General features: G+C 36.5%; 1 protein-coding gene across 2 annotated transcripts in view; it reads right to left on the bottom strand.

The window, feature by feature from the left end:
- CR2 (complement C3d receptor 2) overlaps nt 1–14,166 on the bottom strand; it is a gene marked incomplete at both ends in the record, with an annotated part of 29,110 nt that extends 14,944 nt beyond the window's left edge. Inside the window, 9 exons of one of the 2 annotated variants that reach the window (XM_080935510.1) lie at nt 1,186–1,575; nt 3,026–3,111; nt 3,720–3,822; nt 3,909–4,085; nt 5,962–6,360; nt 6,885–6,970; nt 7,317–7,416; nt 8,608–8,787; nt 14,109–14,166. In XM_080935510.1, coding sequence (XP_080791636.1) covers nt 1,186–1,575; nt 3,026–3,111; nt 3,720–3,822; nt 3,909–4,085; nt 5,962–6,360; nt 6,885–6,970; nt 7,317–7,416; nt 8,608–8,787; nt 14,109–14,166 — 1,579 coding nt within the window. The remainder of the gene's footprint in view (nt 1–1,185; nt 1,576–3,025; nt 3,112–3,719; nt 3,823–3,908; nt 4,086–5,961; nt 6,361–6,884; nt 6,971–7,316; nt 7,417–8,607; nt 8,788–14,108) is intronic. The other variant, XM_080935511.1, reaches the window with a different exon arrangement.
- Nucleotides 14,167–21,000: the final 6,834 nt, after the last annotated feature.

Here is a 21,000-nt window from a genome sequence, read left to right as displayed (position 1 = left end):
ATTACCCTGACAGACATTACTAATACAGTTTGTGGTATCTTATTCATAACCTGCATATAAATATATAGATTATATTTAACATACATACTATTCTAACTCCATTTTATTTCATAGCACAATATGTCTTTGATGTTTTTCCATTTTAATATGTGTGGATGTGTGTGTGTGTGTGTGTGTGTGTGGTCACCTACCTCTTTAACATTTGTTTTCCATAGATAATCCATTTTGAGACTATCTTAAAGGACACTTTTCTCTAACACTGTCCATTCGTCTACTGGTTAGTTAATCTACTGACATATAAGTGAAATAAATGTAACTTGTGGTACTTGGGATTTAACTAGGCAAGCACTCTGTCATTGAGTTATATCAACAAACCTTCTTGTTACTTTTTACTTTGCTAAATTGCCCAGGCAGCTTTAAAATTACAGTGTGTGCAGATCGGCCTTGAGATTGCATCTTTGTGTTACCAGGCCAGAGAGAATCATATTTGTAAACAATATAATATTCCTAAATTCTCTGACCTATTTAGAATTTATCAATATTTTTCTTTATTAAAATATCTTATAGTATAATTTTATCAAGTACTGACAATTTCTATACATGCTGAATCAAACTTTGGGTTTAGATTCATTAGCAATATAAACAAGATGAAATGAGAATCAAATATTCACAGTAGTCCCTATTTCAAAAGGTAGTTAATTTGGAAAGCTACAGCCTAGGACATGGTTTGAATAACGAGTAGATCACCTTTGAACATGTTTGCAGAGGCCACAGAGCAGGTAATTGTTTCTGACTACAATGAACAGATATTCATAGATAAATCTTAAATCTATCAGGAATATTTTTGCTCCCAGATTCCAAATTCCCCACAGATACCTGATTTCCACCGTTTCCACTAGCTCCTCACCCTTGGAAGATTTTTCCCAAGGATGTTATGTTCAGTTAAAATCCCCTTAATTATTTCATCATTTTCCTCTTTCACTTGCTATTCCATCTCAGCTCATGTGCCTGCAACTCATAGACCCCACAATTCTTCCTTCAGGAGCATGCAGCAAATGGTCTGCCTGTAAGTGGAAGACCGTTGGTCTCTGGTTGCCAGGCCTTGATGTAGCTTTGCTCCCACACTCAATGCTCTCCCAAGCTGGCAGACCCCAGGAACCTGACTAGTTTTTAATCACTACTTACCGCTCTCACAGACTGGCAGTGCTGTTGGCCCCCACATTTTATTTGCCTGGCACCAGACAGTTTTGCTCCCTTTCATGGTGAAGTTGGCTTTACAGGTAAATGTCACAGAATCACCATGTCTGAATGGTGATCTAGATCCTTTATTCATGACTCCCCCTGGTACTCTGGGCTCTGGGCAAGTAAAGCTTCTATCCGAACGTTCACATATAGGAGCAGCTTTATCCCAGGTGGCGTTCACTTGATCTTTACTTATACAAAAGATAGCCTTTTCTCCAATGAGGCGGAAGCCAAGTGAACAAGTGTACTTCACAACAGTTCCAGGAAGTATGGGAAGAAAATAAGAGAGCTTCCGAGCATTTTTGACGTCAGGAGGAGGGTCACAAGAAATCTCTGAAAAGTAGAAAAGAGACCAGGTGAGCATACTGATCATTTAAAAATAAATAAAAATTTCAAGTATAGATCAAATCGCTTTTCTAGAAATATATTTAGAAATCAAATGCTTTGCTATGGTTTTACTTTTTGTTTATTTATTTCTAAATACCTAAATCCTTACCTCTCTTGATCCTTAGCAAAGAAATGAATATAAATCACCTTAAGGAAAAAGAATTGATCTCAAATCTATCTAACCTGTAGTTTCAGAGATTATTTTCATAGTTTTTTTATCTAAACAATTTTAATAAGCAAAAGACAAACTTGAGATATGTTAATAACATGCTAATTGCATGTAGGAAGTCAACATGGACTGCTGACATTTGGGCTCAATAGCCATGGTTTTAATTCCTCACTGTCATTCAATAGTTGTATGACCTTAGGCAAGTTGTATCCTCCTTTAGCCTCAGAGTCCCAGTGTGTAGTCTAGTTCAGGTTTCATAAAGTATGATGAGAGTACAGTGAGAAAAAGCATGTGAATGAACAGGCACAATACCCTAAACACACTAGCTACTCAGTGTCTGTTTGAAACACACAGCCAGCTTGCAGGTAGCATCGTCACATTTGATACTGTCACCAAAGACACTGCTGCCTCTTTACAAGTCATGTGATCCCTTAAAGCCAGATTCCTTTGAGAAAACCCTAGAAATGATGTTTTGAGTAATGATCTCATATTTTTTACATATCCTAGTGGCATGAAAGAAATTGTTAGCAGCTACTATGACACATATGCATCTTTTCTGGAAAATAAAGAAAAAGTTGTCCTGGAGTGGGTCTATCCCAAAAGCTGTTGCCTGTCTGTGGGATATGTTCTTCTAGCTGGGCTGCCTTGTCTGGCCTCAATGGGAGAGGATGAGCCTAGCCCCACGGAAACTTGATGTGCCAGGGTGGGGAGATACCCAGAGGGACTTCCACCCACTCAGAATAGAAGGGGAAGGAGGGGAAGGATTGTGGGATGGGGTGACCGGGAGGGAGGCACTGAGCAGATGTAAAATGAATAAGTAAAAAACAAATAAACAAGTAATTAAAATAATTAAATTTTAAAAAGAAAAATGCCAATATCTGCATTTCATTAACGTCCACTTGGTAGTACATAGAGCTCTTCAGTACAAGACATGACATATAAAGGCACAACTAGTATTTTATTATACTAGAAAGAGTTATGCTTGGTTTTGATACAGGTTACTTCCCAGAGCCTTTATTATTTTATTTATAGGATCACAACATAGTATGTTAACAAGGGAACAAATGTAATGCTTTTCTCTGCATTTTAAATAGAAGACAGTGGCAATTATTTGTTTAAGGTACATAATTGCATTAGGGTAACCCTAACCCTGAGATATTATATTTAGTATGGCAATACAGAGTTAAGAGACAGGATACATATGTGATTATTTTGATTTCTACTCACGTTCACAGACAGGAAACTTATTATTCCAGATTACTGTCTCTCCTTCTGGGACACACTGACTAGAAGGTTTGCCCTTTAACTGGAACCTTAAACAATAAGGAGCAGCAGATCATCACTAGAACAAACCACTTTTCAATCATACAGAGTGAGTCACTTCTCTCGTGCATTTGTAGGATGGGATGTATTTTAAAATATTTCTGGATTAAGAAAAAGCTTGCAGTTACTTGTGAATCTGCTTCACTAAACAATCAATAATGGATAAAAGTACACTAAAAAATGCATCTTTTCTTTTGAATTTTCTCTCTCCTTTTTGGCACCCAATTGTCAAGCTTATCTCGATCATCTTCAGGAAAACGGTCTCAATTCATATAGAGAAAATAATGAAGACCTTGATCCCAAGTTTACTCCAAGTCTCACTAAATCCAAATTTTATATTCATTTTTTTAATAACAGGAGCCCTAATTTGTGAACCAAAACTTTGTATTTCCAGATGATGAAATGACAATTCTCACTTTTGCTGGTCAAGCACAAAATAGATACATGTGAAAAAATAAAAAAGTCAATTGATGGCAGAGTTCTTAATCAGAGAAGTAAAGAAAAGTAAGACAGTAGAAATTAATTATCTTCAGAACTCATGCTTTGCAATCTTATGGGAAACAATCAGTGCAGGACCTATCTATCACTCCACACTCACCCTAGGTCACAAACAAAGGAAACCTCTGCCCCAAGCTGGAGGTTAGGGGGATGAATCACACGGCCATTGAGAAGTTGGTTTGGAATGGCATCACATGATTTCACTAGGAAAGAAAAGAGAAGGCTTGCTGCACAGGAAGAGTCAGGAAACACTTGAGTTTCCTTTGAACAGAGCTAAAGCTCAAGGCACCTTCACATTTCGGGACTGTATGGCTCCAGGTTCCCAAGGATGTACACTCCACAAGGTTAGTTCCAGTGAGAGTATATCCAGGTTCACAGGTATATGACACATTCTGTCCAACAGAAAAGAATTCCTTATCCTTTTTGTTATAATCACCATGGAGGATATTTTGAGGTGGTAGACATCCTGAGGAAAGAACAGGACCAGAAAGTCCTTTAATTTCTTCAGTAAGAATTGTATTCTTTACAACTGTAGCTCTCTACTCTCCCACACTAAGGAAGAGAGGGAGGCCATAGGGTAGGGTTAATGTATCTTTTTCTAAGTGTCAGACTCAGAAGACCATGTGTCTGTCTATCTGCTTTCTCTGTTTTGATCCATTCCAGGAAACACTACTCTTAACTCATTTTTTCACTTTATTAAACTAAAAACTCTGAGATATCCTTCCACCAATAGGGTAGATAAGATTGCAAACATATACTTTCCCCACTCAAATCTGCCATATCCTTTTTGCTCCAAAAAAGTCAAGGTTAATGAAGGTTTGTTGCTTTCAGAAAGGCAGACAATTCACATTAATAATAGGAGGAGAGAATGAGAGACATAGGCTCAAGATAACTACCAGCTTTCTTCCACAAAATTACATTCTCAGTATCACAATGATGTCTACAAAGGTTTGAATCAAGTTTTTATCTTAGCTAATTCCCTCTATTAATATGGCTAATATGATGAAGAGTTTATTTTACTCTCATTTAAATAAAGTGAAATCATTAAAAACTCTAATGATCAACTTTTGTACCATTTTAAAATTACTTTTATTCTTTAAAGAAGGTAATCATATATATTCATGAGATACCATTTTATATTGTATAATATAAAAATAAGGGTAAATATATCTGTTTTCTCATACTCATTATCCTTTTGCAAACTTTCAAACTCCTTTATTCTAGATTTAAAAAATATATATCTATAAACTATCATAATATAAGGCAGTAATTCTACTGTTTGTAGGGAACATGAGAACTTATTACTTCTATCTAACCTGACTTTTATCTGCATTCTTAACAGCATTTGATATATTGTGTAATGGAGGGGTCTTTATATGTGTAGAAGTGGTCCTCATGCTTACATGTGTGTGTATGTGGGGATGTATGTCAATGCATATGCATACAGAGGAAATTATCTTGTTTTATGAGAAAAGGTTCTTAGTGGGAACTGTGGCTTACTAACTAAGCTAGACTGGCTGGTCAGTAAGCCTTAGAAACCTGTCTGTCTCCACTATCTCTGACTCTAGGATTAGAAGCACTTAGCTTTTTACACAGGTTCTGTGATAAAATTCAAGTCTTCATGCACTTAACCATCTCTCCAGTTCTATTCTTTTTTTGATGAGTAATTTTAACTGAAGAAAAGTCATACATCATTGTGGTTTGATTTGCATTTCCCTGATGGTTAGTAATCTTAAACACGTTGTCCATTTTATTTTATTTTTGAGAAAAATTTAATGTCCACTTTGATGTTGAACTTCTTTTGTGCTATGAAGTTCTTTCAGTTCCGTATATGTGCTGAATACAAATTCCTCATCAGATGTATAGTTTGGAAATATTTTTCTGTTACTCTGTATAGTTCTCCTTAATCCATTGTAGAGAAACCTTTTATTCTATGTAATATCATTAGTCTATTTTTGCCATTTTGCTTTTAATGGTCTTATCCAAAGCATGTTGACTATTTCAATATTCTTAAGAATTATATTTTCTTCAAAGAGTTCTGTGTCTCATAATTTTACTTAAAAACATTCCAATGCTTTTAAAAAAGCGTGTTGTATTTTTTTTCTTATAATTATAATACTGTTCTGGAATGAAATAAAATTCCCATCCCTTTAACAATTGGAGACCTCCCATGACTGTGGATTGGTAAAACTGATAGTGATTACTTCTAAAGTTTACTTTCAAATTTTTGGTCCTAGAAATCCAGTCAAATATTCCTTGTATTCTTTCTATAGGTACCATGATCTATTCTGCAAAACCTCTATTTTTATTTATAGATACTCAAAGGTTCAGGCCCAACTTACCCCTGAAGCATGTTGGCAGTGGAGGGCTCCATTTGCTGTTTGGCTGGCACCATACTATACTGCTGCCTTTCATGGTAAAGCCAGGTTTGCACTTAAATATTACTGTATCATTTAAGAAGAAGGAGCGTTTAAATCCAGACTTTACGTATCCATTTTTAATTTCTGGCATTGGGCACTTGACTACAGCAATACACTGAGGAGGTGGATTGTTCCAGATGCCAACTTGATTGTCTTTGCTGGTACAATATATTGACTTTTCACCAACCAGATCAAACAGTTTTTCCCTATTCTTTCCAGTATGGCAATAATAAGTTACTACCATCCCATAGAAAAAGCTGTCTCTACTGCTGCTGTAGAAGTCTCCATTGGAGATGGCTGGAGGTGACCCACAAGGAATAGCTTTTGGAGGGAAGTAGTTAAAAAAAGAGAGAAGGTATTGGAATGTTAATTTTTTTGAAAATATAGTCTTCATTCCCATAAACAGAGCTTAATATTTACCTACAGCTTATATGTAATATTGAAATTCTGTATTGCAATCTAAGTAAAGAATAATTTAGAAAGGAAAATAAATGAAGCCAGCAGATTAAAAAGTCAAAGGAAATGAGCTCAAAATACAGAGACTCTGGCACTATAAGCTTCTTGGGTTGAACTACTTTTGAATGGTTACTTTTGTCAGTGTATAGTCAAATGAGCATCTTAAACTTAAGAATCTACTTACTATTAAATAACATCATAAATTAATATTAATCAAAAAGTGTGATAGAATTAGAAGTCATGGAAGATCAGTCAGAGCTGGGTCCACAACAAACCAAACCTAGTAAAACTTCCTAAGCACTCATTTTTATGTATAGATGCCCAGTTTCCCTCTAGAAGGGGATGAGGGAAATTTAGTAGGATGCTAATATAAAGATCATTTTACTCACATTCACAAAGAGGCACATCATTATCCCATATTACAGTATTGTCTGATATAATACATGTAGCAGATGAGTCACCAATGAGTCGATATCTAGAGGCAAAGAGGTGACTCATCATATTCCAGTTACACTTACACTTTAGAAAAGCCTTAAAGAATGAGAAAAGGTAGAATGTTATGTAAGACACAGTAAAATAATGATAGAGAAGGACTTACATAATAAACTAATCAGTGTAGCCAGATAAAATCTGACTTCCTAGTTAATAGCACTGGAGAAGAAGGGTAGCTTTATCTTCTTTCTCTCTAAGGGTCCTCTTGGCTGAAGTGACATTTCTGAAGCAGGCCAAAGAGACCATGCTTTTGTATTCACTCATATTAAAAATTTTCTGGTAATTCTTTCAGAACCAATGAATCCTGCAAAGGCATCCTGCCTACTCACCCTTTATTACAAGAATATGTAATTGTTGACCCAAACTCGATACCAGTGTTTATATGCACAGAACCATGGAGGGGTTCTTGAGGATTCCTACATGATTTACCTACAAGGGAAACAAAACAGGATTTGGGGCTGGAATTAAGAAGACTTTATATGTTTTCTATTAAATTCCTCAACTAGATTTGCTGATGGAGCTGCATATGTTTTTTCTCAAAGCATTTTTTATGATTTGTAAAATGTAGACTTTCTGAAGAAGCAGTCAATTTTTGAATACTGTTCAAAATCTATTGTTTTTATTTCTGGACATAGAGGAAAACTTTATTTGTGGTCAATAACTTAAAGCCTTCACTTTCTCTTTATTAGATTCTGTTAGCTAAAGGCATCATCCACTAAGTCTCCTATATTAAAAACCCACAGTCCCCATTTCTTTCCTATAAATCATCCTATAATTCTTCATTTAATTCAATTAGCCACAAAATTTTAGTGCTTGAATTCCAGAATATCTCTGGATTTTCTATAGTTTTACTGAATTGTTGAGAGGCAAATGTACTTTCTAATGCTGGCCTGGCTTATTCCAGTACCTCCTTCAAACATGACATGTGTTTCCTTTTTACAAAATAAATATGGCCACATCATACTTTCTACTTACAGACCTATGATGATTTACAATTATTCATGGGGAAGAAAATACACAATCTTATATTTGCTCAAAACATAGTGACATTTTCCCCCCAAAGGGATTTTCTCCATAGTTTTGCCCTCTGCCAAGAAGACCTCAGTTTCCCTAATTCTCTCAAATAGGCTTTATTTTTTCTGTGGTTGAGTATCAGCTTACTACTATTACTAAACAACATCATAAAGTCTTGGACAATATTTCAGTGATAGAGTACTTGGCTAACTTGTGCAATTCTTTGTGTTCCTTACAAAATGTACTCTATATGTGTGATTTTTGTTGTTCCTTACAAGATACACTTCCTATTGCGTCACACATTCTAGAGAATAAAAACTATTACTTGAATTGAATGTAATAAGAATGAGATAAAACTAATATTCTTTTGTATACTAACATCTAATATTACTCTAACACAATATAGAAATCACAGAATAATGTCATAAAGACAATAGGTTAAACCATGGTGGTGACTTACACACAACTACTAAAACTTAGAAGTTAAAGAAAACAGAGATGTGTATGCCATGACATACTCATTGACTGCTCTTTTGTCCGGAAAATGACAACCTACCCTACACAGATGAAGTGATAAAGCTAAATATGGCTTGTAGAAATACTCACGTTTACAGAACTGCTGAGCATCTGACCACTTGGAGGTTTCTAAGCAGGTGATAATAAATGACTTTCTAAAATACCCAGGGAGGCATTTGTATTCCCAAGTTGTTCCAACGGCAAACTCAGACTTATCACTCACAATAGTAGGCTTAGCAAAAGGATACTTTGGCGGCAACTTACACTGACCTAGAAATAAGGACCACAGAAATATCAAAGCTGGGAAAAGCTAAAGTTTCTCTGTTTCTCTCTTGTCACCAATTATCCTAACAAATTTTGATCTTTAGATGTAGTGTTGTTTGGAGAAATATTGTCTGAAAAAATCATTCTAGTCTGGGTTGACAAATAGAGAAATTCAAGCAGTTTTAAATACATACAGAGAAAGATCTGGAGAAATTTTTTTTTTATAAAATTTTATCCTTTTATAATTCTATAATTGAAAACTGTGGGTGGATTGCTTAGCTTTTGTTTGTTTGTTTTTTCACAGTGTTGTCAGGACAAATAAGAAACACATGTAGAACTTCAGGAATTTGAATATAAAACATAAAATAAGATGCAAAACTCTGAAAGTAATAAAGGAAAATGAAGGAAGAGCCCTATGAGGCAGCAGCACAGGAAAGCATTTTCTAAACAGTTGCTTTCTCCAGGTGCTCAGGAAATAATACAATTGATGAATGAGACTTCATGGAACTACAGAGCATCTATCTGCACAGCAAAAGAAAAGAGAATGAAGAGATAGCCTACAGAATGGGAGAAAAATCTTTGCTAACTATATATCTGATTAATATCTAGACTATATAAAGGGGGAAAAAAAACACCCAAATTCCTTCATCAGTAAATGAGCTAGTGGAATGAGCATTCCGTTCTTAAATAAAGTACAAGTGTTCAATAAATATTTTTTTTTAAATCAGCCTCACTCATTTCAAATCAGAGAAATGAAAATTAAAACTATATTAAGATTCCATCTCACACTAGTTTTTATTAAGAAAACAGGTAACAACAAATGCTGGTAAGGTTATAGATGAAAGAGAAAATTTTTACATCGCCAATAAGAATGTAAATCAGTCTGGCCACCATGAAAATCAGTCTGGAGGTTCCTCAACAAACTAAAAATAGAGCTACCACGTGATCAGCTATAGCATTTGTCAATATTTACCCAGAAGACTCCAAGTCAACACATCACAGATCTATTTGCAGTATTATTCACTATGTATAAGTTATGGAACCAACCTATTAAGAAAATGTGGTATATATACAAAACGGAACATTTTTCAACTATAAAGAAGAATAAGTTGTGTTGTTTGTTGAAAGATGGATGATACTGGAGATGATAATATCGAGTACACTGTCAGTCTCTCTGTCTCATATATATTTGAAAGTAGCAGTAAACTGTCTGGAGAACAAAGGGGATTAATGGGATGGGAGAAGATTAAGGAGGAGGAGGGAAGTAGGTAGTATGTGTTTGCAGTACACTATATAGTTGCAGAAGAATGGCCTTATATAACCTCATATAACAATTATAATAAATAATAATAATAATTCTATACATTGGGGGCAGAAAAAAAAGTTGTGTTAATTGTTTATGTCTGTTATTTTTCTGATCATTGTCACATATACTTGGTAGAAATAATTCAAGGGTGGGGAGATTAGTTGCCTCGTACTCCAGGGTACAACATCCATCATAGTAGAGAAGGTATATGACTGGACCAGTTTGGTTTGAACCTGCAACAGTTACTAGTTACATCATATCAACTGGGAAACAAAAAGGCTCGGCTGGAAGTAGGGAAAGGATCATAACCTCCAGGTTCGACACATCAATCATAGACCAAATATTCAAATGCATAAGCATGTGGGAGACATTTTACATTCAAGCAGTAACAGACACAATAAAAACAAAAGGTGCCCTCTCTGGTTTCTAATAAAAACCAGAAATATACACACAAAAAGTCTTTAAAAGGTCTTATGTTTTGAAGATTTTATTTTTTATTTCATGTCTAAAAATGTTTTGCCTGCATGTATGTGTATATTCACTATATATGTTCAGTGCCTGCAAAGTCCTGACTGGGGTGATAGATGCTATAGAACTGGAGTCAAAGATACTTATGGAGCACCAAGTGTGGATGCTAAGAACCGAACCCTAGTCCTCTGCAAGAGCAACAATACTCTAACAATTGAGCCATATCTCCAGTCCTACAAGTAAAATCTTATAAATAAAAATGTTTATCATAAGAAACTAAAGTACCACAAAGATCTTGTAAAATCAAAATTACTTTAATTTATATAACTATCCTAATCGCTAAACTTTTGCATATAGAGAAAAACATATATATTTTTCATTGAACTTGTTTATTTATTATTTTTGGCTTTATAAGATTAGGTCTCACTATATAACCTAGGCTGACTTTGAATTTGGAGTCCTTCTGTCTCAACCTCTCTAGTAATCAACTTGTCATTATATTTGTTTTCTTAAATTACAAACTAGAGTAACGAAACCCCAAAATAGCTAGTAAAAGCTTTCTGATGTATCAAAGAAAAGAATTTGTCATTAGTGTTGGGATTCTGTAAACCCCACCCCTCAATTACCTGGCAATAGCCAGGTATGCTCCGCCCCAGTGACCTGACACTATAAAAGGGGCTGCTTGCCCCTCCTCTCTCTCTTGGCCTCTCTTGTCTTCTGGCTCTCTTGCTCTCCCACCCCTATCCCTCCTCTTCCCTTTCCCATCCCCCCTCTCTTTCCATGTGCTCATGGCCAGCCTCTACTTCTGTGTTCCTCTCTCTCTCTCTCTCTCTCTCTCTCTCTCTCTCTCTCTCTTTCTCTGCCTCTACCACCCTCTTAACTCTCCCCATGACTTGAATAAACTCTATTCTGTACTATACCATCATGTGGCTGCTCCCTCAGGGGGAAGGGATTCCCAACATGAACCTCCCAGAGGCATCTCCCTTGCCCCCAGGCCTTGCCACACCTCCATGGGCCATATGCCCCCTACTCTCTTCATCCTTCCCTTAACATTGGTGCTGAAACCTGGGACGTCATCTTTTCACAACATTGGTGCCCTGTGACTTTTCCTTTCAGTGACTTTTCCTTTCATTGGTGCCCTGTCATCTTTTCCTTACAATTAGCAATAAAATAAAGGCCATTGCAACATCCAAAGTAATTTTCTATGTAGGAGTGAAGACTCACATTTCACCTCCTTAAATTTATTTGCAGAGATCCAGAAGTTCACTCTTATTCAGATCAGAGGAATCTAGACAAAGATGCCAATCTGTGAAGCCCAACAAGAGTAGAAATATACCTGAAAATTTACATTTTTTTCCCATAAAAGTGTGAGGCAGGTGCTGGTGAGAGTTAAACAGTGATTGCCACTGACTCAAAGACCTTCACCAGAGCTGCAGCCAGACCAGTCTTTCTCTAACTTCACGCTTCTATTGGGGAATTGAAAAGGAGTCACTACTGATAGGAGCCAGATATTACTGTAGGTTCCTCTTTTGTAATTTTTTTAGTTTCTTCCATTAATTCTCACCAATGTCCCCAACTACATACTCTGTGAAAAACAGCAAAAAAGACTCTAAGAAAAAGGAAGTTTTAAAAACAGTGAAGACAGACTTCACAACATGGTGAAGTTTCACTCTAATCAGATAATCTGTGATTATCAAATGTAAAGAAGGACAGAATTAAATTATCTTCCAAAATATGTGAACTTTATAATGTGAGTTTCCATGCCAAAACAGAGCAAGAATCCCACTTTCCACATGAGGGCAAAATGGAGGTCTCATCTCTAGTAAGAAGATCTCACACTGTATGAAACCGCCCAGCTCCCAGGCCACCGCAGTACAGAATTTCCTGAGTTTGGTTTCTCCTCCAGTCAGAAAAAGAAAGGAAGCAGGTGAAATGTTTCACAGCTAAAGGCACTGTTGTTAAACCTGATGATCAATGGACTTTAATCCGCAGAACCCACATAGTGAAAGATGAGAACTCACTCCATGAATTGTCTTCTGACCTCCAAGCACATGCCACTGAATGTGCACCCCCCCACATGATAAACAAATAAACACATTTAATGACTTTTTTTCTCAAATAAAAAGAAAGGCTAGTCTATAAGCTATCACGTGATAGGATTTTTTCATGAGAGGATTTGCTCTTTACATTTTTCCTAGCATCTGGAGTGAAGGTGACTAACATTGAAAATGATTCTGGGGGAAGAGTTAACTATTTAGATGTAAGAGGCCTTACGTGGATGGCTTAGAAATCATTTGGAAGTAGATGGAGGATGTATATGTAGGATAAAAACAAATCTGAAAAGTTGTCAGAAAGCAGGAAGGAGGGAGGTTATTATTAAGAATCACCATGAAATGCCTTAATACTTGGTTTCCTGGCTATATGGTAGATGATTTCTTTAAAATGAGGGTCATATATGTTAACGTATTAATCATAAAACATACATCAGTGAACATAAAATAAGATCCAAACATCCCTAGAATTTATTTTCTAGTAGAAATTGTAGCAGAACATAATAGTCAGACCCTGTAACAACCAGATCCATCCTTAGCTGCTAATGGCTATCCTTCGTGTCAGCAGTAAAGTGCCAATTGACTTCATTTCATCCCTATTTCTTTCACCTCCATGGGATGGCAGCACAGCTCATTTCTGACTTCATTTTATATATGAGAAACTGAGGGTCGGGAGTCTAACCAACTTGCCAAAATTCACTCAGCTATTGAGGTTTGCTGCAAGTAACCTATGAATTTATTCTCTGTGAGAACAAGTTACATTGTGACTTGCCAAAAATCACTCAGCTATTGAGGCTTTTGCAGTAAATGTCTTATAGCTTATCCCTTCATTTCAGAACAAATGGTACTACTTTAAAAGCAAGCCAATCTGTGAAACAACCACACACACACACACACACACACACACACACACACACACACACACCCCACACACATACAACGTTTAGAGAGAACACTGAAGAAAAACCTACAGAAGTGCACATACCACTACAGAAGTCAGAGTTTTAATTCATTATCAACATTAAAAACTAACTGGAGATAGTTTTTAAACATACTGTCAAAGATAAAATATCTGAGACCCATACTGGAGAGTCAGGTGTTATTCTTTTTAAAAACGAAGCAGGGGCTGCATGCCTAGAGGCACATGCAGGTCTGTAATCCTTGAACACAGCCTGGGACCATGGGTGGAACTGTGTGAGCACTTGTTGAATTCCCAGGAGACTGGAAACCAGGGAGAAGAGAGGGATCCCCACCCCCATCCCGGGAACCAAAGTAGCAGTCACATTCCAAAGCAACCATTTGTGTCTCAGCCTTCTATGGTGGCGGTCCATCTCCCAGAAGAGGTGGGGGATGTGCTCTATCAGGAGACCTAGGGGTCTTCAAATACTTGTCAGGGCCAGGCAAGTATCCAGCATCCCTGGTTTGGTCTCTAGCCTTCGCGTAGACACAGTTTTTCCAGCCCTAGAGGAATTCCGATATTTGAGCTCCCACGCCCAGCTCACCAAGAACTCCTGGAATGATGAGAGTGAAGAAAACCCAGAGCGAACACAAGGCTCCCATGCCGGTGTAGCTGCCCAACCGCAGGTTGCGTTCTGTGGGCTAAGAGCTTGTAGTAGGGAAAAAAGAAGTCGCAGCTGACTGCCTGTGGCTGGCTGTAAGCTGCGGGGAGCGGATCTTTAATAGCATTGGCTGGCGCAGCGGTTACTGAAGACTTGTGTAGCACATCTGCAGGTGATTTGGGGCAGAAGAGTCAGGAAGGGGCGGTCCCCGGGAAGTCCGCATTTGGTTCAGGCTGGGTTCTGCTCCGCTTCTGGCTTTCCTCCCCCAACTCCACACACATTTTTTAATTGGATATTTTATTTACATTTCAAATGGTATGCCCTTTCCCGTTTTCCAAATCTCTGGAATCCCCCTATCCCTTTCCCCCTCCACCCCCCCCCCCCGCCTCTATGAGGGTGCTCCCCCCCCACTCCCTCCCACCTCCCTGTCCTGGCATTTCCCTACACTGGGACATCAAGCCTTCACAGGACCAAGGGCATCTTCTCCCATTGATGCCCCATAAGGCCATCCTCTGCTACATATGAGACTAGAGCCATGGGTCCCTACGCGTGTACTCTTGGATTGGTAGTTTAGTCCCTGGGAGCTCTGGAGAGTCTGACATTGTTGTTCTTCCGATGGGATTACAAATCCCTTCAGTCCTTTCTCTAACTCCTCCACTGGGGACCCAGTTCTCAGTCCAATGGTTGTCTGTGAGCATTCACCTCTGTATTTGTCAGGCTCTGGCAGAGCCTCTCAGGAGACAGCTATTATCAGGTTCCTGTCAGCATGCACTTCTTGGCATCTTCGATATTTTCTGGGTTTGGTGGCTGTATATGGGATGGATCCCCAGATGGGGCAGTCTCTGGATGGCCTTTCCTTCGGTCTCTGCTCCACGCTTTCTCTCTGACTTTCCTCTTTTGAGTATTTTGTTTCCCCTTCTAAAAGGGATTGAAGCACCCACACTTTGGTCTTCCTTCTTCTCGAGCTTCATGTGATCTGTGAATTGTATCTTAGGTATTCCAAGCTTTGGAGCTAGTACCTACTTATCAGTGAATACATGCCATGTGTGTGTTCTTTTGTGATTACCTCACTCAGGATGATATTTTCTAGTTACATCCATTTGTCTAAGAATTTCATAAAATCATTATTTTTAATAGCTGAGTAGTACTCCATTGTGTAAATGTATCACATTTTTGGTATCCATTCCTCTGTTGAAGGACATTTGGGTTCGATTCCATCTTATACCAATCAGAATGGCTAATATCAAAGACTAAGGTAACAGCAGATACTGGTGAGGATGTGGAGAAAGAGGAACACTCCCCCATTGTTGGTGGGATTGCAAGCTGGTATAACCACCCTGGAAATCAGTATGGCAGTTCCTTAGAAAATTGGACATAGTACCTAACTATCTGAGGACCCAGCTATACCACTCCTGGGCATATACTCAAAAGATGCTCCAACATATAATGAGAACACATGTTCCACTATGTTCATAGCAGCCCTATTTATCATAGCTTTTCTATTTTTTGTTGCTTGAGTAACCAAATACATTAACTTTCCCTCACCCTAGTCTACATCTGAAACAAGAATTTCACAAAATTATACTCATGCCTACTGATCTACAACGTTCGTATGCTATGCTGATTTACAGTATCATATTCTTTAAACCTGTTTGGGGTTTTGTTACAGTTAATTCATTTTCAAACCCCATTAATGTAATCAACTCTCAGTTTGAGAAAACAACTAAATTTACTTAAAGTGCAAATTCAGGAAGAAAACTGCCTGCCCTTGCAATATTTTTACTCTAGTGTAAATAGTGAAAATTTTAATTTCTGTATAACTGTGAAGGGATTTTTTAAATGTTAATGTTTTAGAAATATTATTTCTCTGTAGTTATAAAGATAGATAAAAGTATATATTTTGACTATGTAATTGTTATTTCTGATATTTTTAATAAATTGCAGACATATATTTCTCCTTTAAGTTTTTAATGTATATTTCTTAAAAATAAGGACAATGCTCTATAACTATAGTGAACTGATCAATTACAAGACACTAATATTGGTACAGTAGATTTTCACAATTTTTTACTGTCTTCAAGTTTTGATGAATATTTCAATAATCTATGGCACGGGAAGAATAACAGAACCATCCACATATATTTGATTTTTGTGTCTCTTTCTTTAATTTGAAAAAGATCTTTGGAAGTAGGAGGTATGTGCGTGCACATGTGTGCGTGTGTGTGTGTGTTATATGTGGTTTGCATGTGTGCATAAAGATGTGTGTGGAGACTAGAGGCTAACATCAGTGTCTTTCTTACCAGCTTTCCACCCACTTATTTGAGGCAAGGCCTCCCTCATCCTTAAACTTGCAAGTTATCTAAGCTGGCTGGTCAGTGAGTTCCATTCCCCTGTGTTAGTCTCCCTTGTACTAGGATTTCAGGTTAATTAGGTGCAGCTTTTTACCTGGATTTTAGAAATCTGAATTCAAGCCCTTGTGTGTGCATGACAAGTAACTTTACTGACAGAGCCCTCTCAACTCTGGGTCTGGACTTTTGTTGTTAGGTTTTTTAAATATCTTTAAACCACACGTAGTAATTGTTTTTTTTCCCTAAAAATGTCACTTAAATCATTTGTCTACTATGTAGCACGGTAACACATTACCCTAAAATTAGTAGTGGCTTAAGTGAGACTAAATAATACCTTCCAGTTTGTACAATCATAATTTGGAGGCAATTTAGCTAGACTGGCAATTTTTCATCACCCTTGATATGGATAACTTGAACTACAGTCATCCAGTTGATTAGGACAGGAAAAGTCACACAGAAGAGCACTAAGTTGCTATTGGCTGGATTCCTTATTTCTTCACCATGTGCATGTGGTTATTGGGCTGCTGGGTAGCAAGGGACTGAAAATTCTCACCTCATGACAGCTAACTTCTTCTAGATCAAAAAAGACATAAACCAGAATGTCTTTCATAATCCCTAGCAGTCACAGTGTTTTGAGAATAATCCACTGATAACAAGTATCAGCTCTTCTCAGTGCCAGAAAGGCACTACGCACGGATGGAAATACTGAGAGTCAGAGATGAAGGGGCAGCATCATGGAGGCTGGTTTCCAGCATCACTCAGTTTGGTTCTATATGTTTCTTCACAATTACATTGAAATTTTGTATGTTGGGGTAGAGATATCATGGGATAGATGCTATGTGCTTATCTGGAGGTACATGTTGCCTCATGGTCCTTTTATTGGTAATAGTCATTTTTATCATATAAGCAGGTTTCTGTAGTATAAGATTACTACTATTTATTTTTCTTTTATTAGTAATTATTATTACCTTTAATAAATGTTATTTATTAACATATTAACAAAAGTTATCATTAAAGTTACTTTATTATTAACAAATACTTTGAGGAGGGATATTTCACAATTTTATAAATAACTCATTTAAACATCAAATTTTCACCTGCTAATTTTAGATCATTAATAATTTTTGTCTTACTCTATTAGTACATTTATGATTTCCAAATGGCACTCAACCTTCTCTTTTATATTCATTAATTGGTATTACATTACAGAGAAAAGCTTTCTTTTCTATTTGTTCATTTATTAATTTCTCTATATTAAATCACTGTCTATATCAATGTGAATTTATTCAATGAGTCATGATCTGTTACCACAGTTATTTATTTTAATTCCCAAATTGTTCGTGATATGCCCAATAGAGGAACTTAGAGCAGTTCCTATTTCCTTTTTTCTTGTCCAGTTCCTATAAATTTTTGAGTACTTCCTTGTGTTCAGGCAAAACAAAAAGCCCTAGATTCAGATTTCTAGACCCACTGCTGGAATTCATTCTTTCTCTAAGAAATGCTTGTTCTTCCTCCTCCTCATCCCTCCTCCCCTACCTTCCTCCTCCTCCTTTTCCTCCCCTCCTCCTCCTTCTCCTTTGTCTTATGGAGGTACACATTTTCATTTTGCTTTTCTCTTGATGGTTAGAATCACTCTGAACACTACATTCATTGCTAGTGGAGCACCATGCTTCTCTACCTTCTCAGCAGACAGAACAAGAGCAAATATGCATGAAGTATGAAAACCAGTCCTGTGTCTATGTAAACCTTTTCCTCTATAAGTCTGCCATTGATTCATTCTGTGCCTTCCAATTTCAGTCTATTACCGTAGATTTTTCCCTACCTTATTTCATATCTGTATTTGTAACTCTGTTTCCCAAAGGCAAGTTACTTAGTTCTACAATACATTTACTTATTTACTCTACAAAGAGGTAAGCTTTAGAGCTGCTAAAATTATCATGGCAAAAATGAAACTTAGAACATTTAAAGTTTTATTTTGTTTGTAGCCTAATCTGTTTAGATTAAGTGTTCTCTTCGAGTGTGGTGGTGCTAATCATTTAGATGGACTTGTTTCCCTACGTATTACGTTTTAGTTATATTTTGTCATTTTTACTTAGAAAAGCCCCATAGTTTTAAATATCAGAACTATGTGAAAATCTATGATTATAGAACTGTCTCTTCCATTTGTTCTATTCAGTATTTTCTTGTTTGTCAACTTTTTCCCTCAATGAGCAGACGCATATGTGTGCTCTTATTTCTCTTTCACACATAAAAGAAAGCATGCCATACATAGGTGCTCCTTTACTTTTTATTTTTACTTAACAAACATGTTAGACTTCACCATATATAGAGTAATAGAGTAAGAGATATTCCTTACTCTCTTTATTGCTGCATGGCACTTTATTGAATGGGTGAACCATGGTTTATTCAACCATTTTCTTATATGAACATGTTAGGTTGTTCAATAAAAACTCTTGATATTAACAATCTCTGTTCCTCAGTCTCTCTAACAGATGAGATTAGAAAACAAGATTCTTTCTATTTTATTTTTTGTTGTTGGTTGAATACATTAAATTAAAATTTTTATAAATGAAATTGATTGGTCAAATGGAAACCACACACACAGTTTTGTTAGCTAATGACAAATTTCCTTAAAAAGTTGTATAAATATCCATGCTGTTGTAGAATTCTGTCCTCTAGACATGACATGATTATATGACTGTTGCTTTTCAAAAATCATAACAGCTGCAGTTATGCATAGGAGGTTCATAAGGCATACAAAGTTCCACTTCTCTGAGAAAGTATAAGTGGTAAACATTAGCTAAACCTGGGGATTTCTTTTCTTCAGTAGTATAGCAACTATAAGTTGCCTGTGTTCCTGTCAGGAATCCCATTTAAACTCATTGATTTGTCAAGTTAAACTTACGTGGAATCTTTCATAGGTAGAGCATTAGCACCCTATATAGAATGAATAGTATTTATTCGTCTCTTCCTAGGAAAAGTCAACACAACAAGTAGTATATAAGTTGGGTTTGTAAAATGATAAACCTTTCAGGAGAGGATAAAAGAAAGATAAGGCACATGGTGAGATCTATTTTGGTCCCTATAAAACAAAAGTGGCAAAAATAGGTCAAGGTAGAGTTCCTAGAGGAAAGAAAATTGATAAAAGCTGAATTTGGTGTTTTTGATCCTTCAGAAGACTTTAAGGTTTAAATAATAGTTCAATAAAAGGGTAAAAGAGGTGTGAGTATTTCCTACTACACTTTCTGCTGAAGTTAAGATTGAGAACCTCCTTAACCATTCCTCTAAAGGACTAGCCAAGGGCTCCTAGGGCTAGACAAAGTACTTTGAGGTCTCCTGTAAATGTGTGTAATACTTGTACTTTAGTGTTAAGTTAATACAGAGGCTAGGTGTACATTAATTTATGATTTTGAACAATGAGTAACATTAGATTGATACAGAGATAGAATTATAAAGGTAAAAAGGATTTAGTTTCTCCCAAGGATTGGGTATTATCTCTTCTGGAAGTATACCTTAGTCATTTTTCTCTTGCCAGAAAATATACTGGAGATGGATGAACTGATATTACACTTCTTACACACCAAGGTTGGAGAACTTCCCCTGGGTATAAGAATAGTTGGGTGTATTTAGTTCTCAAAGGGAGGTTAATAATAGATAGCACAGGTTAATTGAAAATATGATGGAATTACAGAAATCATCAACTAATTAGAAAAGGTAGAGATTATTTGTTTTGTCATTTTAAAAGTCTTGTGGGGCTGGTAAATAAAACAAATGACCCATAGAAAGTGAGCATCAATTGTAGAGAGCTAAATGAAGTGTACCTGTTATCCATCCTAGTACCAAATGTTGCTTGTTTCACACACACACACACACACACACACACACACACACACACAAAATAAAAATAACAACAAAAAAAACCACAACTGGGACATGCCCATGCTACATTGGACAACATTATTTTTAAAAATATTTCTTTAGTTACTATATCCAAGACAGAATAGCTGTTTATCTTCCTTAATTTTATCTTTAGTTTTTTTAAATCCTCACAAAAGTTCTTTTATTTAAGCAAGTTTAAAAAGTAAAGATAGACACATGAGCTTTAATGTAAATGAGATGACACAATACCAGTCACAGAAGCAAAGAGAAGACAGGCTGGGAAGATAACAGAAGACGGAGAAGGCAAGTGTTGTACTTTAGTATCCCCAAAGCTGAACGTGGAGGCAAAAAATTTCTACACTAAAAAAGTTTATATAAATTATATGAATTGTTACTTTTTTTTGTAAAGGTCAAAATGAAATGTTCTGCACAGAACAAAAGATGTGCCTAAGCAACATATCATATTGTACAAGGCTAGTGCAAGTCATGGATATTAGTAACAAATGAAAAAGCTTGACTTTGTAGCAGACAGGGTATATTTCGGTTTGGTATTCTAATAAGCTCAAGACGGTAAACTATTCTTATACAAAAGCAGTAATGGAAGGCAG

The sequence above is a fragment of the Micromys minutus genome (assembly GCF_963924665.1).
Source record: "Micromys minutus genome assembly, chromosome: 1".
NCBI classification, from domain to species: Eukaryota; Metazoa; Chordata; class Mammalia; order Rodentia; family Muridae; genus Micromys; species Micromys minutus.
The sequence above is the reverse complement of the archived record's forward strand: the minus strand, read 5'-3'. Positions and strand labels throughout refer to the sequence as shown.